The sequence below is a fragment of the Amblyomma americanum genome, chromosome 6 (genome assembly GCF_052857255.1).
Source record: "Amblyomma americanum isolate KBUSLIRL-KWMA chromosome 6, ASM5285725v1, whole genome shotgun sequence".
In the NCBI taxonomy this organism is placed as follows: domain Eukaryota; kingdom Metazoa; phylum Arthropoda; class Arachnida; order Ixodida; family Ixodidae; genus Amblyomma; species Amblyomma americanum.
The window spans coordinates 99,428,815-99,449,171 of NC_135502.1; the positions used below are offsets into that span (position 1 = coordinate 99,428,815).

A 20,357-nucleotide genomic window follows, 5' to 3' on the forward strand; every position below is an offset into this window, starting at 1 on the left:
CAGAATCGAAACATCAAAGCAGCGAGTGGCACAAAAAATCATCCCCTCCGCCCTAAGAAAGTGCGAATGAACAAATCTCGCATCAAAACGATGCTCATTGTCTTCTTTGATGCCAAAGAAATCGTCAGTTTTGAGTTTGTACCGCAGGGAGAAACTGTGAACTCAGCCTTTTACCTGGAGGTGCTCAAAAGACTGAAACGCCGGGTCGCGCGTGTGAGGGCTGACATCAAAGACACGGTCAAGCTCCACCATTACAACGTCCCCAGCCACACGTCCTTCATCGTTACAAACTTCCTAGCCCGGAGCAACACCCTAGTGGTCCCCCATCCCCCTTACAGCCCCGACTTGGCTGCATGCTTTGTTTTCCCGACTGAAGAGAGTGCGGAAAGGAAAGCATTGGGAGACTGTGGAAAAAATTCCAAAAGCATGTTACAGCGTTCCTGAGAGACATTCCCGTCTAGGAATTTCAGGGTGCCTTCCAGGCGTGGTGGACATGTCTCCGCAAGTGTATTGATGCAGGGCAGGGGCGTAGCCGGAGGGGGGGGGGGGGGGGAATTTACGTTTTTCATATGGCCTTTACGTTTTTCATGTCAGCGGCATGCACTGCTTTGCTCGTTCCGGACCGATATAGTTGTAGACTTCGTGTGATATTTTCTTTACTTAATTTTCTTTCTTTACTTAACATAGAAGCATTGGTATCAGTTATGTCTGCGACGAGTGAACAATAAGGGGATAGTTGGTATGACATGATTACATGACATAAAACTAAGCAGGGGACAAGACACAGAACACAAGCAAACAGGACGAGCTCGTCCTGTTTCCTTCTCTCCTGTGTCTTGTCCGCTGCTCAGTTCTATGTTTAGTGATCATGTTTGCCACGATTTTTAAGACATAAGGATACATTCTTTCATTTTAGAAAATACATATTTCACTTGTCTAGACAGTGCATAGCGTTATCTAATACACAAGGCATTGGCAATGGCAATGCAGTTATTATTTTTGCGTTTGATCCCTCCACAAATTCTATGAGGAGGCCGCACTGCAGCATGAGCTCCCCCGTCCGAACAAAATTTCTGGCTACGCCACTGATGCAGGGGGAAATTATTTTGAAGAATTTTAACCATCTGTACTGGTCCGGTCAATAAATCTATTTTTCCTAGATAATGTGCATTACTTTCATAATGGACCCTGTATAACTCATCGTATGTCAGGTTAGATTTTTAATGCGAAAGACAGTATAACCGCATGCCAGCTCTCCAGATATTGCGGTGTACATGTTCTAGTGATCTCCTTAGGAAAAATACTTTGCAAACACAACCTTATTTGCCTTATCTTCTCTAAGAAGCTGTGTAGTGACGGTATTAACATCAAAGCGTTAAGGCTGTCTAGGGTGGCCTCCTGGCCCTAGGTGGCAGTTCTTTTAATGACTTGTTGCGAGAGGCTGCTCAGGAAGTCTAAGCTGGGTAACATAAGCCCAACTGGTGGCATCACTTGCCATCGCAAGGCAGTGGCGCTTCGCTTAACTGCAGTACCACTGCACCAGGAGGGGTATGAGGACTTCCAGGAATCTACGAATGTAGAGTAGGGAGTGACAAAATCCGTGTATGCTTCATACCTTTAAAAAGCTTAAGTGTCTTCTACAATATTTCTGTGATGTATCTAGTTCGTGACGATTTTGGGCACCACAATAATTGTGCTTATAATTCCAGCAGAAAAACATAGTGACTCAATTTTCTTTGTGTGGTAAGACGAGAAAGAAGGATGACATCCCGTCTTAGCCACTTTTTTTTGCTGACAAAGAAAGCAAATATTTCATTGAAAAAGTCCTTGAGAAACAAGGGCCAGAGCTTATGTGTTCCTTTCCCAATCCTGTCTTGTGCATGCAGGGCCGGCCATCCCAATGGATCCAACCGAGGCTGCGCAGGCCATCTTCCCATCCATGGCTCGTGCCCTGCAGAAGTACCTGCGCATCACGCGCCAACAGCCACGGCACACCATGCAGGGCATCCTGGAGCACCTGGCCCAATGCCTTCACTACGACCTCAGCCCGAAGGCATTTCTTGAGAAGTACCTCCAGTCAACACCCGTGCTGCAAGATGACCGTGAAGCACGCCCTGTCCAAACGTGGGCACTTGTCTGCGATGTGCTGCTCTCGCGGCCACTCAAGCCCGGTGTCACCTTCCTCCTTAGGCAGGGCGAGGTATCCCTCCTGGTCAGCGTCCATGCCCTGCCACACTTCAACGTCACTGAGGAGATCGTGGACCCGAAATCTAACCGTTTTGTGCTTCGGCTCAACTCAGAGACTTCGGTGTGACATAAGGACTGATAGGAGTACCCTGGCTGATCAATGAACTTCTCTGCAAGCGAGTCTTGGACGGAATTTGCCGTCCCAGGGGAAACTGTCACAGCAACAGTGTAGTGTGTGAACATGTGGGTGATCAGGCTGAATGTGTTGCATGCTGGTGTGATATATATGCTACTGCTATTCAGCCTGTGATCTCTTTTTTTTTAACAGGAAGTCTGCTGATCGCTTCAGTTTACACTTTCTGGTGAAAGTGTTCAGCTGGCCTTTCTAGTTTACTTCCAAATTCCCTACCAGACCCTGTTGGTCAGTGTAGAGATATTTAGTGTGAAACATTTGCACCAGTGGAATACATTACTCTTGCTTGGTGCAAGTGTATATGAAGTGTACATTACTCCACAAAATATATATGAGATGCTTCATTTTTAGTTGTCAGTGTTTGTCAAACAGTGCTACAAAGGCCAGCAACTTGAGTAGTTTAGGGCTCTGTCTTTTGAATATGGCTTCATCACACCTACAAGGCATTACATGAACGATTCAGGTTTGACTGTACATTTGTTATGCCATGCGCTTTAAAAATCTGCTACTAGCAGCATACAAGCATGTGAATAATGTAGACCTGTGCAACAACAGCACGTAAGTCAACTGAGCTGCACCAAAATCTGTGTACTTGTGAAAGCAAGTTGTGCTGCTGCAGAATTCCAAAACCAAGAATGCTTGATAACTTTTTCAAATTTTGAATATCAGATGTAATGTTCAAACAAATTTTATGTGACACATTTAAATCTATCATCTTGTTATTGCTGTTAACAGTTCAATTGCTGCCTAGCTAAATGCAGAAAGGGTCACAGAGCTATGCCCAGCATTACCATGCACTGCCATGTGCTGCCTTTCATTATCCTAGCATCAAGCTGCAATTTTTTCTTGAAGGGACATTGAGGACAACTCCGTCAGAGTTTTGTTGTCAGTAAATTCTTATAGCCAGGCTTTTTGCAACTCTTTTGACAATTTTTTGGCAGCAAAAGCCGCTGGAATCCCTGAGAACTGTGGAATTAAACTTTGAATGTTTTTTCCTGCCACTCCAATGCAAACTTGTGTTGGTAGAAATGATGTCGGGTGTCATATGAATTTGGTTTGTTTAACTTTCCATGTTTATTTTTACCTTTTTTGTGCAATAAAAGTGCACTAGTGGAAGCGATAAAAAAGTTACCTTAACGTTAGGATTCATAATGCTTAATTTATTACTTTGATCACCACAAAATCTCGCCGGGCATCACCTGGTTGTACAATGAAAATAGTTAGAGATGGGGACGCCTATGTTTATTTTTCGCTTTTTTCTTGCTTATAGGAGCTCTGTTTTCTTTCTTTCTTTGTCAGTACTGAATGGTAATCCATTAGTCTAGGCAAACCTCAACTTATCGTTGGTGTCCCTTCGAGACAATAGCATTAAGTGGCATCAAAACTATATATCATTGTGGCATAGCAGCGATATGTGGCTGTTATATCTGTCCCACTGAGATCACCTGGTGAAGACAATCTGACAGTAGTTTGACGGACTTTAAGTTTGAAATGTGTGTCACAAAGCTTTGTGACTGCCACACCATTCCAGTATACCAGAGATGCAAGCTAGTGTTCAGAAAGGTATGGCTGTTTCCTCAATAATAATCTGTTATAATCTGTTTAATAATTTGAGCTGTCAAAGGCAATTAAGTGCAACTTGAACATTTAAATTGCTGACTCAGCTATGTCATATGCAGAATTGCTGAAACTTGCACATTTTATCATTTAATGTAGTACTGCAGGTGCGAAAGTCATCTCTCTGTGCTTTGGTATATAGTTGTGTGGTGTACATGTGAGTGATGTGAGTATATAACGTGTAAGCATGCTGGAATGTATATAGTGAAAACATTACTTTTTTCTGTCTCTAAGAACAACTGTAGTGCCTACCAGGCAGGAGTAAAGTGTAATAAATGGCGACCAGCAATGCCATTTAAGGAAATGTCTTGTGGCAGACAACATGCTGCCTTGTTGTGTTCCTTTTTATCTCGTGTGTTTCTTTTTATTAGAATATCAATGCCAAACTGTCCTCCAAGACTGCTGTGCAACTATGCCATGTTTATTTATTTGACAATTATAGGTGGAGCAGCAAGCAGCAGGAGGGCCAGCATTCTCATTTTGTGATTACTGTTATCAGAGTGCTTAGCTAACTGATATTGTCCAGTATTCCTGAAGTAGAGCCACTAGAAATAATTCTGATGCATGAATAATCTCAGTTTTTCTCTTGAATGGTCATCAGACCAATTCTGAATATATCTCACTTGCAGTCACTTGACATGCTTAAAATCTAAAGTGAACGTTAGAAATTTTCTGAAATCATTGGCAGTGAATTAATGAAATTGATTCTTGCACAATATTTTGCAAATGTTCTGGCCATGCAAGTGTATTGTAGTTTATCACATTCTTGCATGTATCTGTGGCCTGTCTCTTGATAACTGAACTCACTACGCCTTTCAGAAAGACAAGGTCTGAAAGTATGGCATTCTGAACTTAGGAAGTGCTGTTGTCCAATGTCTTCCAACTTTAGAGATGATGGACACAAAAGCTGGTTGACTGTGTTTAAGTCATTCATGTTCAATTAAGCTAAAAGCACTAATAGGTCACACTGTTTCCTAAAATACTCATTATGTGCCACATTTTTGTTTCGCTTAGCTCATGTCTTGGAAGAGTTTTTATCCCCTTTACTACTTGATCACAGTTTTTCAGGGATATACACATCTTGTGATTTTTAGCCTGGCTGTCATACTGGTGTGTATAGTGTATTTAGACCCCTTTAAGTACACAAATGTAATGTCAGCAGTGCACAATTTCTAAAATTCTTTTTCGGCCACATACTGTCCCAAATACTGAGTTTTAAGGGCTGTCAGTATGTAGGTTGCATATACCTCTTTGAGAAAGCATTCACATTTTCGAGTATTAATTCGAATCTAATAGAAAAGGAAAGAGAAGATATTGTACCACAACATGCAATGACAGTAGTGTCTCAAAAATGGTGAGATTCGTAATTCAGCAAGTATGTTCAATCAATGCTTCAGATCGAATTTCGATGTCATTTTCTTACATTGCATATATTCCAGTGAAATGAAGCTAGTTTCATGACATTTTTCTTGAAATAGAGTTGTTGCCTGCTTTGAAATGCTAAATAGCTGATTTTCATTGGTTTATTGCACACAGGTAACCTCTGCTAATACCATCTCATTGTTGATTTGTCAGTAGCACACCTAGAAAATGTTGTGTATAATTTTTCTGCCACAAATGCAGCGTTTATGCACAACACTGACTTGATGTTTTTTGTGGTTGTAGCTAGGTATGTTATGTTTCTGTAACATAATGTGGTAGTTCTACAGAATTGAAATCCTAGAAATTGTTTTTGATGTTAATTCAGTGATTCGTAAGCTGCGTACTCACCCAGTATGCTTTCTTACTGAGAAGTGAGTCTTATTTTGCTTTCAAGGTGCGAATAAGTGCTTGAAAAATTGGATCCAGCACTTGTCACATTGCAGTTCAAGCACTATAACTTGCAAGCATGGAAGAAGAGTTCATCATATCGTATTTGTCATGCATGCAATATGCAAACACCTCTTGCAGCGCATTGTTCCGAGCTCCCCATCTGAACTATTACATGTTTCTGGTGTGACCACTTACATGCTGCTGCCAAAGCACACTGCCTCTTGGAAGTATGTGGGAATGCAATAAATGGACTTGATTATTCTTGGCTTTTGTGTCTGCCTCCCCTCCTCCTCGTTCATTGCAGGAACAAGCAAGAATGATTGGGAAAATCCTGCATCTTAAGCTTGAAGCAATTTTTTTCTCAAGTGCTTTTTAATTGATTTTCTGGCATTGATGCTATAGTGCATGTCTTGTGTTTAGCAGGCATTACAATAGACTTTCTTTTATTCGTGAAGTAGTGGCATCAATATTAGTGGCTAAAATGCCTTACAATTACGGCCCAGAAATTTAGGCATTAAAAATAACCAAAATACTCGGGAAGGTAAAAAAATAAATGTTGTTAGTAATTTGCTTTATGTTTAGGAATCTGAAGGATTGGCTGTACATTAGTCATGCACAGAGGACTTTCACTCCTGAAAGCAAGATTCAGTAACGACGTTCTAGATTCGCACACACTAAGCTTTTTTTCTCGACAAGAGAGTATTCGTTCGATGTCACACAGGCTACACTCGATAACAGGTTCGCATGGCAATGAAGGAAAGGCTACAGAGGTGGAGCTTTCTTAACTGTGTCATTCCGCCAAATAGTTCACTCGCCCAACGGAGCACCCAGCTGCATGCATCACTTTCCACTGTAGCTTCATTTTGTCGATGGTGTAGCTAGTGCCATCTGTGGAAGCTTCTTGTTCTTGTAACAAGATGCACCTACCAAATTCATTGTAGCCTATAAAAATGTTTTTCCTTGACTTCCTAACAACGAAACTTTGTGGCCTGGTTCTAAATATGCCTTAGATAATGAGTATTGACAATTCTGTATAATATGTTTTGAGTAAACTAGTGATTGCAAATGGGAACCGTAGGAAGAGAGAGTGTACGTGTTTTGGTTCCCTAGCTTCTTTTTAATTGCCAGAAAAAGTCATGCAGTATAGGGGTGTGAACTCAAAACATGACAGTTCATGGGGGCTCAGGCCAGTCTTCAGTTGACGTAGCCACTTCACTACCACAGTGCAGTTCAGTGGTTGCTTGCTGTTGAATCAACTGTTTGCTCACCACTTGTCAGCGAATTAAGGAATCAATCATGTCATACCTTTTTTTCGTGGTATCCTGTGTTCTTGTGGTGGAGAAGGGGAAGATTTTTTTTCCAAAATGTATGAAAATTGGCAGCACTTGGTTAAAGTTGACAAAACAGCAGGGAAGTCCAAGAATTCCTTAAATGCCGAAGTTTTGTGCTCTACTCCTGAGCGATGAGTAGATAAGTGATACTGAAGCAACATCCTTTCATTGCGCAATAACAGTTAATTTAGTGCTTCATCAAGTTAGCTGCAATTGCAGCGCCTGTGAGCAAGGCTGTAAATTTCATTTCATTTATTCTACCCTTGGGGCTTTCACATTACAGAGGGGGTGGGGCATTGAACCCCAAAATAATGAAGCACTCTGTTCAACAGGGAATGCACATGTGACTGATACATAGGAGTAATTAATACTGAAGCAAGCTTAGCACACACAAAAGAATACAGGATGCAGCTGTAAATTAAAAAAATCTAAATTAAGATCTATGATGGAACAACAGACAACAATCCGCAAGATTCTAATAAAGTGTGATTAATTTAATTAGTTCCAAAACGTGCAGGGTCGGTAATACAAAAGGCTGTCTGTGAAATATTGTTCCAGTCATTGCATGTCTTAGGGAGGGACGAATTTGAGGTCACTGTCCTGCAGCAAGGAGCAGATACTTTTTGATTGTGATCAATGCAATATGCGATATGAAAGACGACTTTGCACAGGTAGCATTCAAGTGAGGGTTGTAGTAGTAAAAGACAAAGTGTGAGAGCTTAAGGGGAGTAATGCAAGTTCCATTCTTAAACTTCGTAAAGCTTTGCAGTTAAAGTAAAAAAAAAGCACTATAAAGAAACATTTATTTCTTGTGAATAAAGTGAACAATTTTATGCCACACTTAAGCTTGGTGCAAAATACACATCATTCTTCTTAAATGCAGAGACGCATATATTAAAACAAGGTATATCTCACTAATATTACCATACATGAGCATCAAACTTTTTGGCTCATTCCAGAAGTAGCAAAGAAAGCTTTTCTGAAATTGGTGGGCGATCTGTCGACTTTCACACTCAACAACAAAAATAAATAACTAGATAAACAATTCACATGTTGCCCGGCAAGAAATAAGTTCCTGAACTATTGGTGTAGGGTGCTTAGCAGACGGTTCGCATTTGAAAGCATGTGGTGGATTCACTCGCATTGTTTGTTTTGATGCTCACTAAAAAATGCCCGCGGATGTGACCAAAACAAAGCTCGGTGCTGCCCACTGGCGTCAGCGCGCGGAAACAAACCAAGATCAACTGCCGACGCCGCCGCTGCCTGTCGCCGTCGTCGCTTTTGCATGCCAGTGCCCAGTCAGACGAAAAAAAAAAATTTCAAGCAAGCCAAAGAGAAGCGAACGACGCACAACTTGGTAGGTGATACGCTTGTCGTCCCGTTTTGAATTCGTCGTCAAATCAAGGCTATTTGGTTAAATGACTGGTGCCATCACGATCTGCCGCCCTCTGCTGTCTCAGGCAAGTCAGTAAGCATGATGGAGAGCAGTGAAAGCAATGCTAACGGCTTCGTCCTGCCCGTGTGCTGGAAAGATGACGTACGCATGCGGGCTCTCTTTGCCGAGTTCCGCCCGAAGGAAGCTAACCCGGAAGGCTGGCAGGACAAAATGGATTTCTGGGTGTCGCTCATTCTTCAGTGGAGCCGCGAAACAAAAACGCCAGTATTTTCAGCCAGTGACGTTGCTGTCGCTTTCGAGCGCAAAAGGACGCAGCCCGCGTGTCTGAGGACTGTGCTGTCGCACATGAAGAAATCGGGCGACCTTATAAATAGCAGGGACTATTTCACCAGCGAAGGCTGGGTGAAGTGGGGTTTTGACACACTGGTCAAGAGGCCGTTAACGTGGATGTGGACCTGGGGCTCGGGCAGCGGCGAGGCCGACACGGAGATTGACGAGATGCTCGTCAACGTTGACGTCTTGCGTCAGCTTCAGCAAGAGGTCATCAGCCGCTGCGAGGATGAGCGATTTGTGGAAGATGTCGTTCCGTACTCTGAAGTCTGGAAGGTGTGCGAGGGAATCTGCAAAGACCAGAGGTCCTTCGCCTATGTCTTAAACGGGCTCGAGAAATCCCGCCATGTGCGGCTGTTTCAGAAGGACGGCAAGAAAGTGGTGCAGTTCCTCCGCCATAACAGCACGCTGAGCGAGCAGGAGAAAGCGATGCTGAAGCTCGAGAAGGCCAAGCAGGATCTGAATCAGAAGGTGGATCTGCTCCAGAGCGACATCGACCGTTGCACCCGAGAGGCGCTGGAGGCCAAAAGGCAAGGCTTGCAGAACAAAGCCCTGCACATTCTCAAGAAGAGGCGCAGGGCTCAGCAGGTTCTGGACAAGCAGTTCGCCATGCTTGACAACATCCACTCCCTCGAGATGAACATCCACGAGAACAAGGACATCCAGCTAATTTACGACGGCTACAAGACGGCGGCACAGGCACTCAAGGTGGCGCACGGTGGTCTGGAAGCGGACAACGTCGATGACGTCGTCGCCGAAATTAGCACCGCCCTTGAGGACCAGCAGGAGTTGCATAGGATCATGGGCGCGGCGATGGGCTCGGACGCCGAGGTCGACGAGTTGGAAGCCGAGCTGAATGAAATTATGATGGAGGACAGTGCAGCCAACGAAGGCCAAGACGTCAGCCGAGTCTCGGACGAGGACAAAGGGCTGGAGTTTCCCGCTGTTCCCACGGATTCGCCGCATTCTCCAGCGAGACCTTCATCTGCTGAGCATCGGCCCCAGCCGACTGCTTGGAATGCCCAGTAAAAGTGCTTTTCCTGGTGCTTATGTGGCTTAATAAGCCCTCTACCCATTATATAAGTTCACAAAAGATGTAGGGGTGCTGTAGTGGACTGGAGGGGTACAGGAGGGCTGTAATGGAGCTTCATTGATACTGAGTGTTATGTGTGCACAAGTTGTGCAATTTGCTTTGTATGTCATTGATTCTTGGGCTTTTGTTGCTGTGCTGGTTAGGCATCCTTGTGGTCAGTGCACAAGGCATACTGTGTGTGTTGTCTTTTGTGAATTCCTGCACTGAGGGTGTGCTGCTGGCAGCATATGTAGTTATCTTTTTTGCTGTATTAGTGTGATTTTCTCTTGTATCAACTATGCTAGTTTGAATAAATTAGTTTGTGATTCTTCATGACAATTTTAATGGAAAGGGCTATCGTAAAGCTCTTATAGGTAGCCGTGACTAGCAGTGTTCATGAGCAGCATCATCAATGAGGCCACCTGCAGAATGACGGTAAGCATGTTAGGTTTTGAACAAAGACAATACATGAGTGGTGTCATGAGTATGAGTATGAGTAGGATCATGAGTGGCAGTTTACCAATTTCCCTCAAGAGAAAAGAGTACAACAGCTGTATCTTACCGGTACTCACCTACGGGGCAGAAACGTGGAGGCTAAAGAAAAGAGTTCAGCTTAAGTTAAGGACAACGCAGCGAGCCATGGGAAGAAAAATAATAGGTGTAAGGTTAAGAGACTGGAAGCGGGCAGAGCGGGTGAGGGAACAAACGCGGGTTAATGACATCCTAGTCAAAATGAAGAGGAAGAAATGGGCTTGGGCAGGGCATGTAATGCGAAGGCAAGATAACCGCTGGTCCTTAAGGGTAACGGAGTGGATTCCAAGAAAAAGTAAGCGTAGCGGGGGGCGCCAGAAGGTTAGGTGGGCGGATGAGATTAAGAAGTTTGCAGGCAAAGAGTGGATGCAGCTCGCAAAAAACAGGGTTAATTGGAGAGACATGGGAGAGGCCTTTGCCCTGCAGTTGGTGTAGTAAGGCTGATGATGAACATGATTTGTATGGTGTTTACTCGTTTCCAAGTTTTTTGCTCTTCATCAATTAGGTTAGGTTATGCCCATTGCAGAAGGAAAAGCTCTAATTGATCTCCAGCTAGTGTCGTGCACCAGCCAAGCAGGATCTTAATCAGAAGGTGGATCTGCTCCAGGGCGAGTCCGAACCCTAGTTGTTCAGTTAACCTTCAAAGTTTTAACTCTAGGTGAGCAGTGGCAAGGTATAATTCCTTCAAGGGGAGTCACTAAACTGTTGTTCATTAGCTTGGGTTGCCTGCCAGATACGCTCCATTCTTATTCTAGTAATTGCTTTGCCATGGTTCATACCTGCATTCACTTCTTGGTGTAGATGTACTGCCTTTCTGCTCTCAGTAACTCATCACCTGTTGTTGTGTTCCTTTACTACTGAACTTTAGCTTCCTTCACGTGTCTGTTGAAAGGTGCATGATTCTTTAGAGCTTCTCTTTCATATCTGCAGATTGCACTAATAGTTTCCTGCTATTCCTGTATATGCTGTATATGCCTCAAGACACCCCTAACCTCACTATGTCCTATTGCATCCAGTTTAGGGCTTAATAGCCCCTGAAGTATCTCGGCTAAGCTAGCCTCACTGGATGACATTCTTTTGTTAATTGCGAGGTTCATTCTTCAGTGGTGGCCTGTATGGACCCAGAGTTTCTTGACATTCTCCAGTGTAGTGTAGACTCAAGTGCCACGTTGCTTATTTGCTCTGCAGTCTCTAAGGACTAAGGGCCTAGGATAAAAGGCACACTGAAGACAAATTAAGTTGGCCTGTATCAAGAAGGCCATACCATTTCTCTATATAACCACATCACTGAAAATGGCGCATTTATAAGCTAGAAAAGACCAAAGAAGAAAATACAGGTGTCACCATCACTGCCAGTTGCGTAAGTAAACTGTGTGCATGGACATCGATTTTTGGGCGTGGATCCGATGGGCGTGTGGATTCCCTGTGGAATGTTGTGGCCAAGTGCTACACCAGGGTGGCCTACTCCAGGGGAGTGTTTTACTGCTCACTCCATGAGCGCTTCTAGTGTGCGTGCACCCAGACTACCGTAGTCTTACTATTCCTTGGAGTTGTTTTTTTCTGTGGTGTTTTAATGTCTGAAGTGACACAAATTATCGCACTGATTACTAGCAGAAGAGTATAATGTCTTAGTTTATAGGCATTAACTTGTATGCATTGTGCTGAAAGTGGATGATGAAATGTGTCTAAGAGGGTTTTACATCTGCCATAGTTTAGGTCTCGAGCTTGCTGGGCTATACATGTCTCAGATGATTCAGTTATGCGTAGCACACAATGGGATGACACAGTGCATTGACCTTTTATCACCTGGAGGCAACTTCATTGTCATGGAGTTAACCTATAGCCTGTAAATGACTTCGAAGAGAAATAATTACACATTGCAATAATAGTTGCAAATGCGAGATTCATATTGCATCGGGAGGATTGAATTGGAACAACCCTGAAAAATGCATAAATGATGGTCTGAAGATAGCTCAGGCCTCAGTTTGCATGGAGAAAGGAATAAGTTTGAGTACTTGCTTTTCGTGCAGAACTTTTTAATTCACCAATACAAAGCCCCAAAGCTGCCGATGCCTGATCTCTGTGTGCGTATTTCAACCCTCACCATATTTCGTGTTATTAACATGGTGTTGTTTGTCACAGAAGGAAGCCAGTTGCTATTGTTTCCATTCACCTGGACTTTATGCATAACCTTCCAAATATTTCTCTAAACCCTTATCTTTCAAGGCCTGTGCAGTAGTGAATGTACAGGCTCCGAAATATGCTCTGCAAAAGCCATAATCTGGGAAATATGACTTGAACTGGAGCAGGTATATGCTTGCATGAACTTTTCCTTGAGAACATCATAAAAACACCCATGTTGAAACTTGCTCATAATGAGTCGTATGAAGTTTTTATACCTGGACCAAAAGACTCCGGTCATTTCACATAGAGGCCTTTTCGTGGTTGTGTGAAACTCCACATATTTAGCACACACTTTCCTTCTCACTCAGTCCACTACCCTCCGAGCTGAACATGTGACAGCCAGCCTTACTTCCACTTCTCTTGTATACCATCCCACAACTGCTTACTGATTCTAAAGAAGTATAAATACAGAAGCTTTCAGGTTTGTCTTGTGCTAAACAATGAAACAGAACAGCATATGCCAATGCCCTCTTTGCATCATTTATTGCAACACTTTATTTTCCCTATAGTTTGGTTTTACTGACAGTGACATCAAAGGACAGTACAGAAGTTAGAGTATGCTTATAGATATGTGGCACTTTCTCTGCTCCATTGTCTTCTGCAAGCATAGGTGACTTCGTTCATATTCACACCAAATGAAAAAGCCACTGTGTCGCTGTTTTGTGAGTGCACATACTTATCATCCTTGACATCAGAGAAAACATTGCTTCAATACATTATCTGAAGCATACTGAAGGACACATTTGCTTCATTCTTGTCATTCCTATGGCCCTGGGCACCGCTATCACAAGCACGACATGAAATTTTGGTGTTTTTTCTTGCTCACCTGTTGCCGACCCGGCAAAAGATGTCAGAATGTTTTGTCGATCAATATGTATACCTACATGCAGTGTCATTAACATATTTGGATGAGGCAAACAACTTTCAAGCCTCGCCATAAAGTGTTTAGCATGCTTGCAATTAGTTTCGTATACCTTCTTTCATGTCCACTTTCCATAGGCGCTAACACATTCACTCACATGCAGTTTTACCTGTTTTGGCATTGCGATGGGAACTCGATGTCTCTTGGAAACAACTGTTTAATCATCATCACCAGCCTGACTGCGCACACTGCAGGGCAAAGGCCTCTCCCGTTTCTCTCCGATGAACCCTGTCCTTTGCCAGCTGCAGCCACCGTATCCCCCCAAACTTCTTGATCTCATCTGCCCACATAACTATCTGCCGCACTCTGCTACGCTTGCCTTCTCCTGGAATCCACTCCGTTGCCCTTAAGAACCAACATTTATCTTGCCTTCATATTTCATGCCCTGCCCAAGTCCATCCCTTCCTCTTATTTCGACCAGGATGTCATTAACACGCATTTGTTCCCTCACACACTCTGCGCACTTCCGGTCCCTTAACGTTACACCTATAATTTTTCTTTGCATAGTTCGCTGCATTGTCCTTAATTTAAGCTGAACTGTTTTTGTTAGCCTCCATGTTTCTGCCCCATGGGTGAGTACTGGTAAGATAAAGCTGCTGTATAGTTCTCTATGGAGGGGTATTGGTAAACTGCTATTAATGAAAATTGCCGTTTGGGCGAGTTGGTTGAACATGATTCGAAATGACCAGCACCCGTCCTGCCGTCAGTGTTTTTTGTTCTCGTGTCCCCGTCTGTTTCCGCACTGGACATTTCGAATCATGCTATTAATGATTTGAGGGAGCCTGCCGTGTGCGCTCCACCCCATTCTTATCCTTCTAGTTATTCCCCTCTCATGATCTGGATAAGCGGTCACTACCTGCCCTAAGTAGACGTATTTCCTTACCACTTCCAGCACCTCGCTACCAATTTTTTGAACCTCTGTTCTCTTATGAGACTGTTGAACATTGCTTTGGTTCTCTGCATGTTAATTTTTAGACCCACCATTCTGTTCTGCCTGTCTAACTCATCAATCATACTTTGTTGTTCATCTCCTAAGGGACTTGTCAAGGCAATGTCATCAGCGAATCGCTGATTACTTAGTTACTCTCCATTAACCCTTAATCCCAGCTGTTCCCAGTCCAGGCCTCGGAACGCCTCCTGTAAACAGCTGGTGAACAATATTGGCGAGATAGTGTCTCCCTGCCTGACACCCTTCCTTATTGGTATTTTATTGCTGACCTTATGGAGGACTATCGTAGGTGTGCAGTCGTTATAGATATCTTGCAGCATTTTCACATAAGGCAGGGTTCGATCCCCAGTGCTGCCGGGCACCCACCGGTGATATAATGGGTACAAGCTTCCCCTGGCCTGGTGCTCGGCTTAATCAGGGCGAAATGCTTGAAAAATGGGTCTGTGACCCCACCTTGAGCAACGAAAAATACCTTGTGCCATGGCGATCTGGCCGCAGATGCCCTTGCGCCATAGAAATTCGCTATCATCATCATCAACAACATAAGGCTCTTCTGCACCCTGATTCTGCAATGACTGCTGTGGTTTCCATTGAGTCAAATGCTTTCTTGTAATAAATAAAGGCTATATGTAGTAGCGGTTGGTTATGTTCTGCGCATTTCTCTTGTGACCTGACAGATGATGTGAACATGGTGTATTGTCAAGTATCCTTTACGAAAGCCTGCCGGATCATTCGGTTGATTGAAGTCGCAGGTTGTCCTGACCTTGTTGGCGATTACCTCAGCAAATTCCTTGTAGGCAAGGGACAGTAAGCTGATCAGTCTAATTTTGCAAGACGCTTCTACCCTTGATATGAACATTTGTAATCGGCTCTGATATTGTGGCTTTGAAGAAGGAATAGGTGCAGAGAGGAAACTAAAGGCGGGGTTGAAAGGGAAGAGGGAGGAAAAAAATTCCATTGACGCTTGCTGCATAAATTGTGAAATTCAGCAGTAGCTAGAACAAACTTCAGTTTTCTAAATCTCTGCCTCTTTGGCCTCTTAAAGCTTTCACGGTTCTGTCCAGTTGAAAGGATAATTTGTTTTGAGGAAAGGAAATGCACAGTACTACTCTATGCACATCAGGACCATGCGTGTGGGAAGGGAGAGAAAGAAGAGCCTTAGTGGGGCACTCGCAATTAATTTCTAGCATGTAAAGGTTTTGAACATAGACTGACTTTGTACGGAATACATACAAACTGCTCCATCCAGGATTTGATCATGCATCCTTGTGGCACATACCATAATTACTGAGCCACAGCAGCTGGTTCCACTATGTGTCTTTCATACCCTGGGCAAAAGTGTGACACTTTCAGTCGCGCTTGAGTTTTAATGCAGACGTCATTTATTGGGCTTTACTTCGCAATCCTCGCCTACGGGCTTTTATTGCAAGAATTCATAACCTCCACCTCGCACTTTCCATGATTGCGTCGGATTCTGTGTTCTGCCCATTGGTACGTTGCCGATTCAGTGCCAGCGTCGTTTTACTGCAAAAGCAGTTAAAAGCACGTGTCTCGTTTCTGTGGCAACGTGGGCATTGGCGTAACTTGAATAATGAGCTCAAGGGAGACGGAGAGGAGGAATAAACTTTATTAGGCTTTTCTGTCGTCATTAGCCCAATTTCATCCCAGGCGGCCTCCATGAAAAGGCGATCTCAAGGATCCAATCTGCGATGTTGGCTTGTACTTGTTTGTCTTCACTGCGTATGATCTTTTACCAGCTGTCAGCTGAGGGATACGGCAGGAGCTTTCTGGGTGGTGGATTTCCCTCGCATCCCCAGAGAATAGGGTCATCATCTGCAGTAAGGTTATTGTCACAAATCTGGCAAATAGGATTAACTTCACCTTTTGTAATTATAAGGCCAATCGATGTGGGCTCATACGACTGTCTGAGCTTTTCGAAGAGCCGTGGCTTGTGCCGTGGTAAGCTCAGGGTCTGGGAGTGGGTAAAGGCATCTGTTTTCCCTATATACGTTTGTAACCTCGTTGTATGTGGTGGGTGGCTCTGCTGGCGGCTCATTCGTGCAGACGACCCAGTTGGTTAGCCCTGGTACAATGCTGCGTCAAGCACCGTGTTACTACGCGTCACTAAACGCGTCATGGATTTGTGGCGCCATTTGTGTGCAGCAGTGCGAACTAATGCTTACGTTTTCACTGCTGTGGCTGAATGTTACACAGGCGTGGCAACCGTCGGCGAGTTTTTTTTTTTTTTGTAGCAAGGGCTACACTGGGCTACCAGTCGAGCATTTCGCGGTGGCTGGGAGATGCCAGTTGTGCGCATGCGCCGTTACCATGGCAACAGGCGAGGAGCAGCAGGTGCGGCGTGCGCTTCGCCGTCGCCGCGGCCCCGCGCCCGCTCCACCGTCGGAGCTGAGCGTGACGTTACGCGGATGAGCAGTTGTGCGCATGCGGCGATATCAGGTGCGCCGCGCGCTTCGTCCCGCCTTGCCGCACTATCACCCGAACCGCGCGTGGCATGCGCAGCATGGCGCATAAAAGGCAGAGGTGTAATGAGCGTCTGTATCACAACGTTTGACATGGATGCAGAGAAGGAGAGTCCAGCCGCTGCTAAACGGCGGTATAGACAAGAGAAGATTAATTCTTCAAAAATTGAGACCGCTGCATGCTACTTCACAGATCATCGGGCAGGCTTCATCTCTGTGAATCAAAATGAATAAATGATGTGTATACCCATAATGTCTCTCATTGCTTAACATACAGTGCCCACAGAAAGCTCAGCCAGGGAAACGTACGTATACCTCCCGCTACGTATATCCTGACATATATAGACGATCAGCTAAAGCCACTGCCAATTTTTTTGTTTTTCACTGGCTTCCGTTGGTAAAGCAATGAACTATTTGACAAGTGTTCAATATGTTTTCAATGACAAAGTTAAGTCATTCGCGTCATTTTGACAAATTTTATATTCTTCGTCTCCACCTCGTGCTTTCCGAGTTGGCAAAAAGCGGCTTGTTTTTAAATTTTTTATAACGTATTTATAGTTTTGTCGGCAATGTCACTCGGTTTTAGTACTTTGCTGTTAGGCAGAGTCGGCACCTTCCAGATTGGGTTGAAGCAAGCCCAAGTGTGCAGTGACCTAGAAGTATACTTCTAGTTCACTGTACCCAAGTGCTAACCAAATATGAATGCCGGACACTGTGTGATCTAGCCACGGCCCGCGCTGGTCGCAGTAGTCCTCTGTGCTGCCGATGCATGGCCATTCTGTCATGCCCTCTGGGTATAAGGCGCTGACAGCAACGCAGAAAAATGTTGACCTAAAGCGCGATGAGGCGAAAGCCTTTAGCGTGGTGTTGCTGCTTGTGTCGATTATGTGTGGTGATGTTGATTAAAGACTACACAATTGTTCAATCGCTTCACTTTCGCTGACGTTCATTAGCGCGCGCACACTTGGTTGCTGGAGACACAGGAGAACATCCAGGCGACATCCTTGCAGATCGACATCCTTGCAGCCGCAACATTTTGAACGAACGCGGACTGCGCATTGTTTCCCGTGTTCGTGCACTGCCGACATCGCCTTCGCGGCATTTAGTGCATCAAAATTCGCACATGCGAGGGCTTTCTCGTTGTTCTCTTGAAACTTCCGTGCCGCCCCTTTGCGACAGCAGTATTTGTGCTCGCGTTTAACGAGCAGAAGTACGAAGATGCAGATTGGCGGTTCGGCTGTGCCTATATACGATACCGGCGATAAGCAGCCCGATCGCCCGAGGTTTAAACAAAGCTGCCGACGTGGATCCAGACCTCATCGGCGTAATAACTCGGTATGCGTCGGCCCTAAATCGTACAAAGTTATAAAGGCCCTTCATGTCACCTCAGTGCTGTCTCCTGAGAGCCGTGGCAAGAGATGCGAGCCGTTTTTAATTGTCTGCGCTGCTAGGAAGCTGTCTTCTTAGCTGGTCATTTCTGACTGGGCGTTCTGCGTCGCTATTATGTGGTCAGTGATTCGGGAGTGCGTTCACCGGCAAGAAGATACCGCTCTGTTTCTTTGTGAAGTGGGTAGGTGTCTCTCGCTCTCTCTCTCTCCTTAGAATTCTGATCTGGATCGCGGCTGGTGTGGAAATTTCGGCGTGTTGTTACTACCGTGCAAAGTTTACCCGCAACTTAGCCGCTATCCTTCTCAGGCCTGGACAGTTTGAGGAACATCTGCGCTAGGTTAATTAGTGACGTTTTGCAACGTGGCCGACATCTTGCGCACGCATGAGTTAGAGTTTCCGTGCAACCCTTAATTGTGCGCCAACGTACCTAATTTCCGAATTTCTGCGCCGTAGGTGCTTGCTAATGGAAATGCGCTGATGTGGAACACTCTGGCGAGGCTGCAACCTCGGGTGTCCCGCTGCGAAGGATGGGGTTAAGGGGCGCTCACATTAGCGGGAAAACGCGCAACGCCGGGCGTTTCCCGCGTGCCGCTTCCCGCCCAAGCCGGTTTTTCTCCCGCGGACAGCCTGCTCTCCCGTCCCGCGGAGCGATGGGTTCGGTACCTATTTTTCCCGTGCCGGTGATTAAGGACAGCCAATGGGCGCCGACCGTGAACCGTGACGTCGGTCCCAGCTCAGTGACCCCTTCGGCGGCGGCGGAGGCTGCGCGCGTCCGGCCGGCCGGCCCCGGCCGGGGCACTCGGCGGCTGCTTTGCCAGGGCGACGGGAGGGGAGCTAGCAGGGTGCGCTTTCCAGTCTTCTCTAGTGTCACGTGACTATCCCCTTCTCTTTCTGCTCGTTCGGGTCCTCCCTCAGCGCCTCCTCTCTCCACATTCCAAGACAACCGCAGCGAGAAAACGCGCGTAGTGTGAGCGTCATTCCGAGGAGCTGCGAGGCAGCGTCGACGTTGACGCTGTGCCGGCGCGGGAAGCTTCCCGCTAGTGTGAGCGCGCCTTAAGATCCCGAAGTGGTCAAAATTATTCCGGAGCCCTCCACTACGGCACCTTTTTCTTCCTTTCTTCGCTTAATTCCTTCTTTACGACGCGGTTCAGATGTCCGCCGATATGTGAGACAGATACTGCGCCATTTCCTTTTCCCCGAAACCGATTTTCATTTCAATTTCCGGTGAATAAATTTTTTCCAATTCAATGCGATCGCACACAGAACTTGTCGGACCGCTTTGCGTTGACGCCGTGATGTCGCACCGCAGCCTAGGCAAAAATTGGTAAAATTGGTTTTTGAGGAAAGGAAATGGCGCTGTAATTGCTTCACATCTCGATGGACACCCGAACCGCGCCGTAAGGGAATGGAGAAAGGTGGGAGTGAAAGATAATAATAATTGGCTTTCGGGGAAACGAAACGGCGCAGCATCTGTCTCATATATCGTTGGACACCTGAACCGCGCCGTAAGGGAAGGGTAAAGGAGGGAGTGAAAGAGGAAAGGAAGAGAGAGGTGCCGTAGTGGAGGGCTCCGGAATAATTTCGACCACCTGGGGATCTTTAACGTGCACTGACATCGCACAGCACACGGGCGCCTTAGCGTTTTTCCCTTCTAAAGTACATATACTAAAATTGGAGTGAAAGAGAGAAAGAGGTTTTAGGGTTTATGGCGGTTTGACGTCCCAAAGCGACTATAGCTATGAGGGACACCGTAGTGAAGGGCTCCGAAAATTTCGACCACCTGGGGTACAGTACACGGGCCTCTAGAATTTCGCCTCCATCGAAATTCGACCACCGATACCGGGATCGAAGCCGCGTCTATCGGGTCAGCAGCCGAGAGCCATAACCACTAAGTCACCGCGGCCGTAGTGGAGGGCTCCGGAATAATTTCTATCACCTGGGGATCTTTAACGTGCACTGACATC

At 45.4% G+C, this 20,357-nt stretch overlaps 2 protein-coding genes across 5 annotated transcripts in view; both read left to right on the forward strand.

Annotated features, from left to right (window-relative positions):
• Vang (Strabismus domain-containing protein Vang) overlaps window positions 1–6,068 on the forward strand; it is a 111,807-nt gene extending 105,739 nt beyond the window's left edge. For all 4 annotated transcript variants that reach the window (XM_077627683.1, XM_077627685.1, XM_077627686.1 and 1 more), the window contains one exon: window positions 1,887–6,068. In XM_077627683.1, the coding sequence (XP_077483809.1) occupies window positions 1,887–2,314 (428 nt within the window). In that variant the 3' untranslated portion in view covers window positions 2,315–6,068. The remainder of the gene's footprint in view (window positions 1–1,886) is intronic.
• Window positions 6,069–8,425: 2,357 nt separating this feature from the next.
• On the forward strand, window positions 8,426–10,269 carry LOC144093927 (charged multivesicular body protein 7). The gene has a single exon (XM_077627687.1). It carries the CDS (start codon window positions 8,615–8,617, stop codon window positions 9,893–9,895), a length of 1,281 nt encoding a protein of 426 aa, XP_077483813.1. The 5' UTR covers window positions 8,426–8,614; the 3' UTR covers window positions 9,896–10,269.
• Window positions 10,270–20,357: the final 10,088 nt, after the last annotated feature.

Bases quoted from the DNA above. Each gene is read 5' to 3' on its own strand.
- LOC144093927 (XM_077627687.1), top strand. From the start codon at position 8,615: ATGATGGAGAGCAGTGAAAGCAATGCTAACGGCTTCGTCCTGCCCGTG.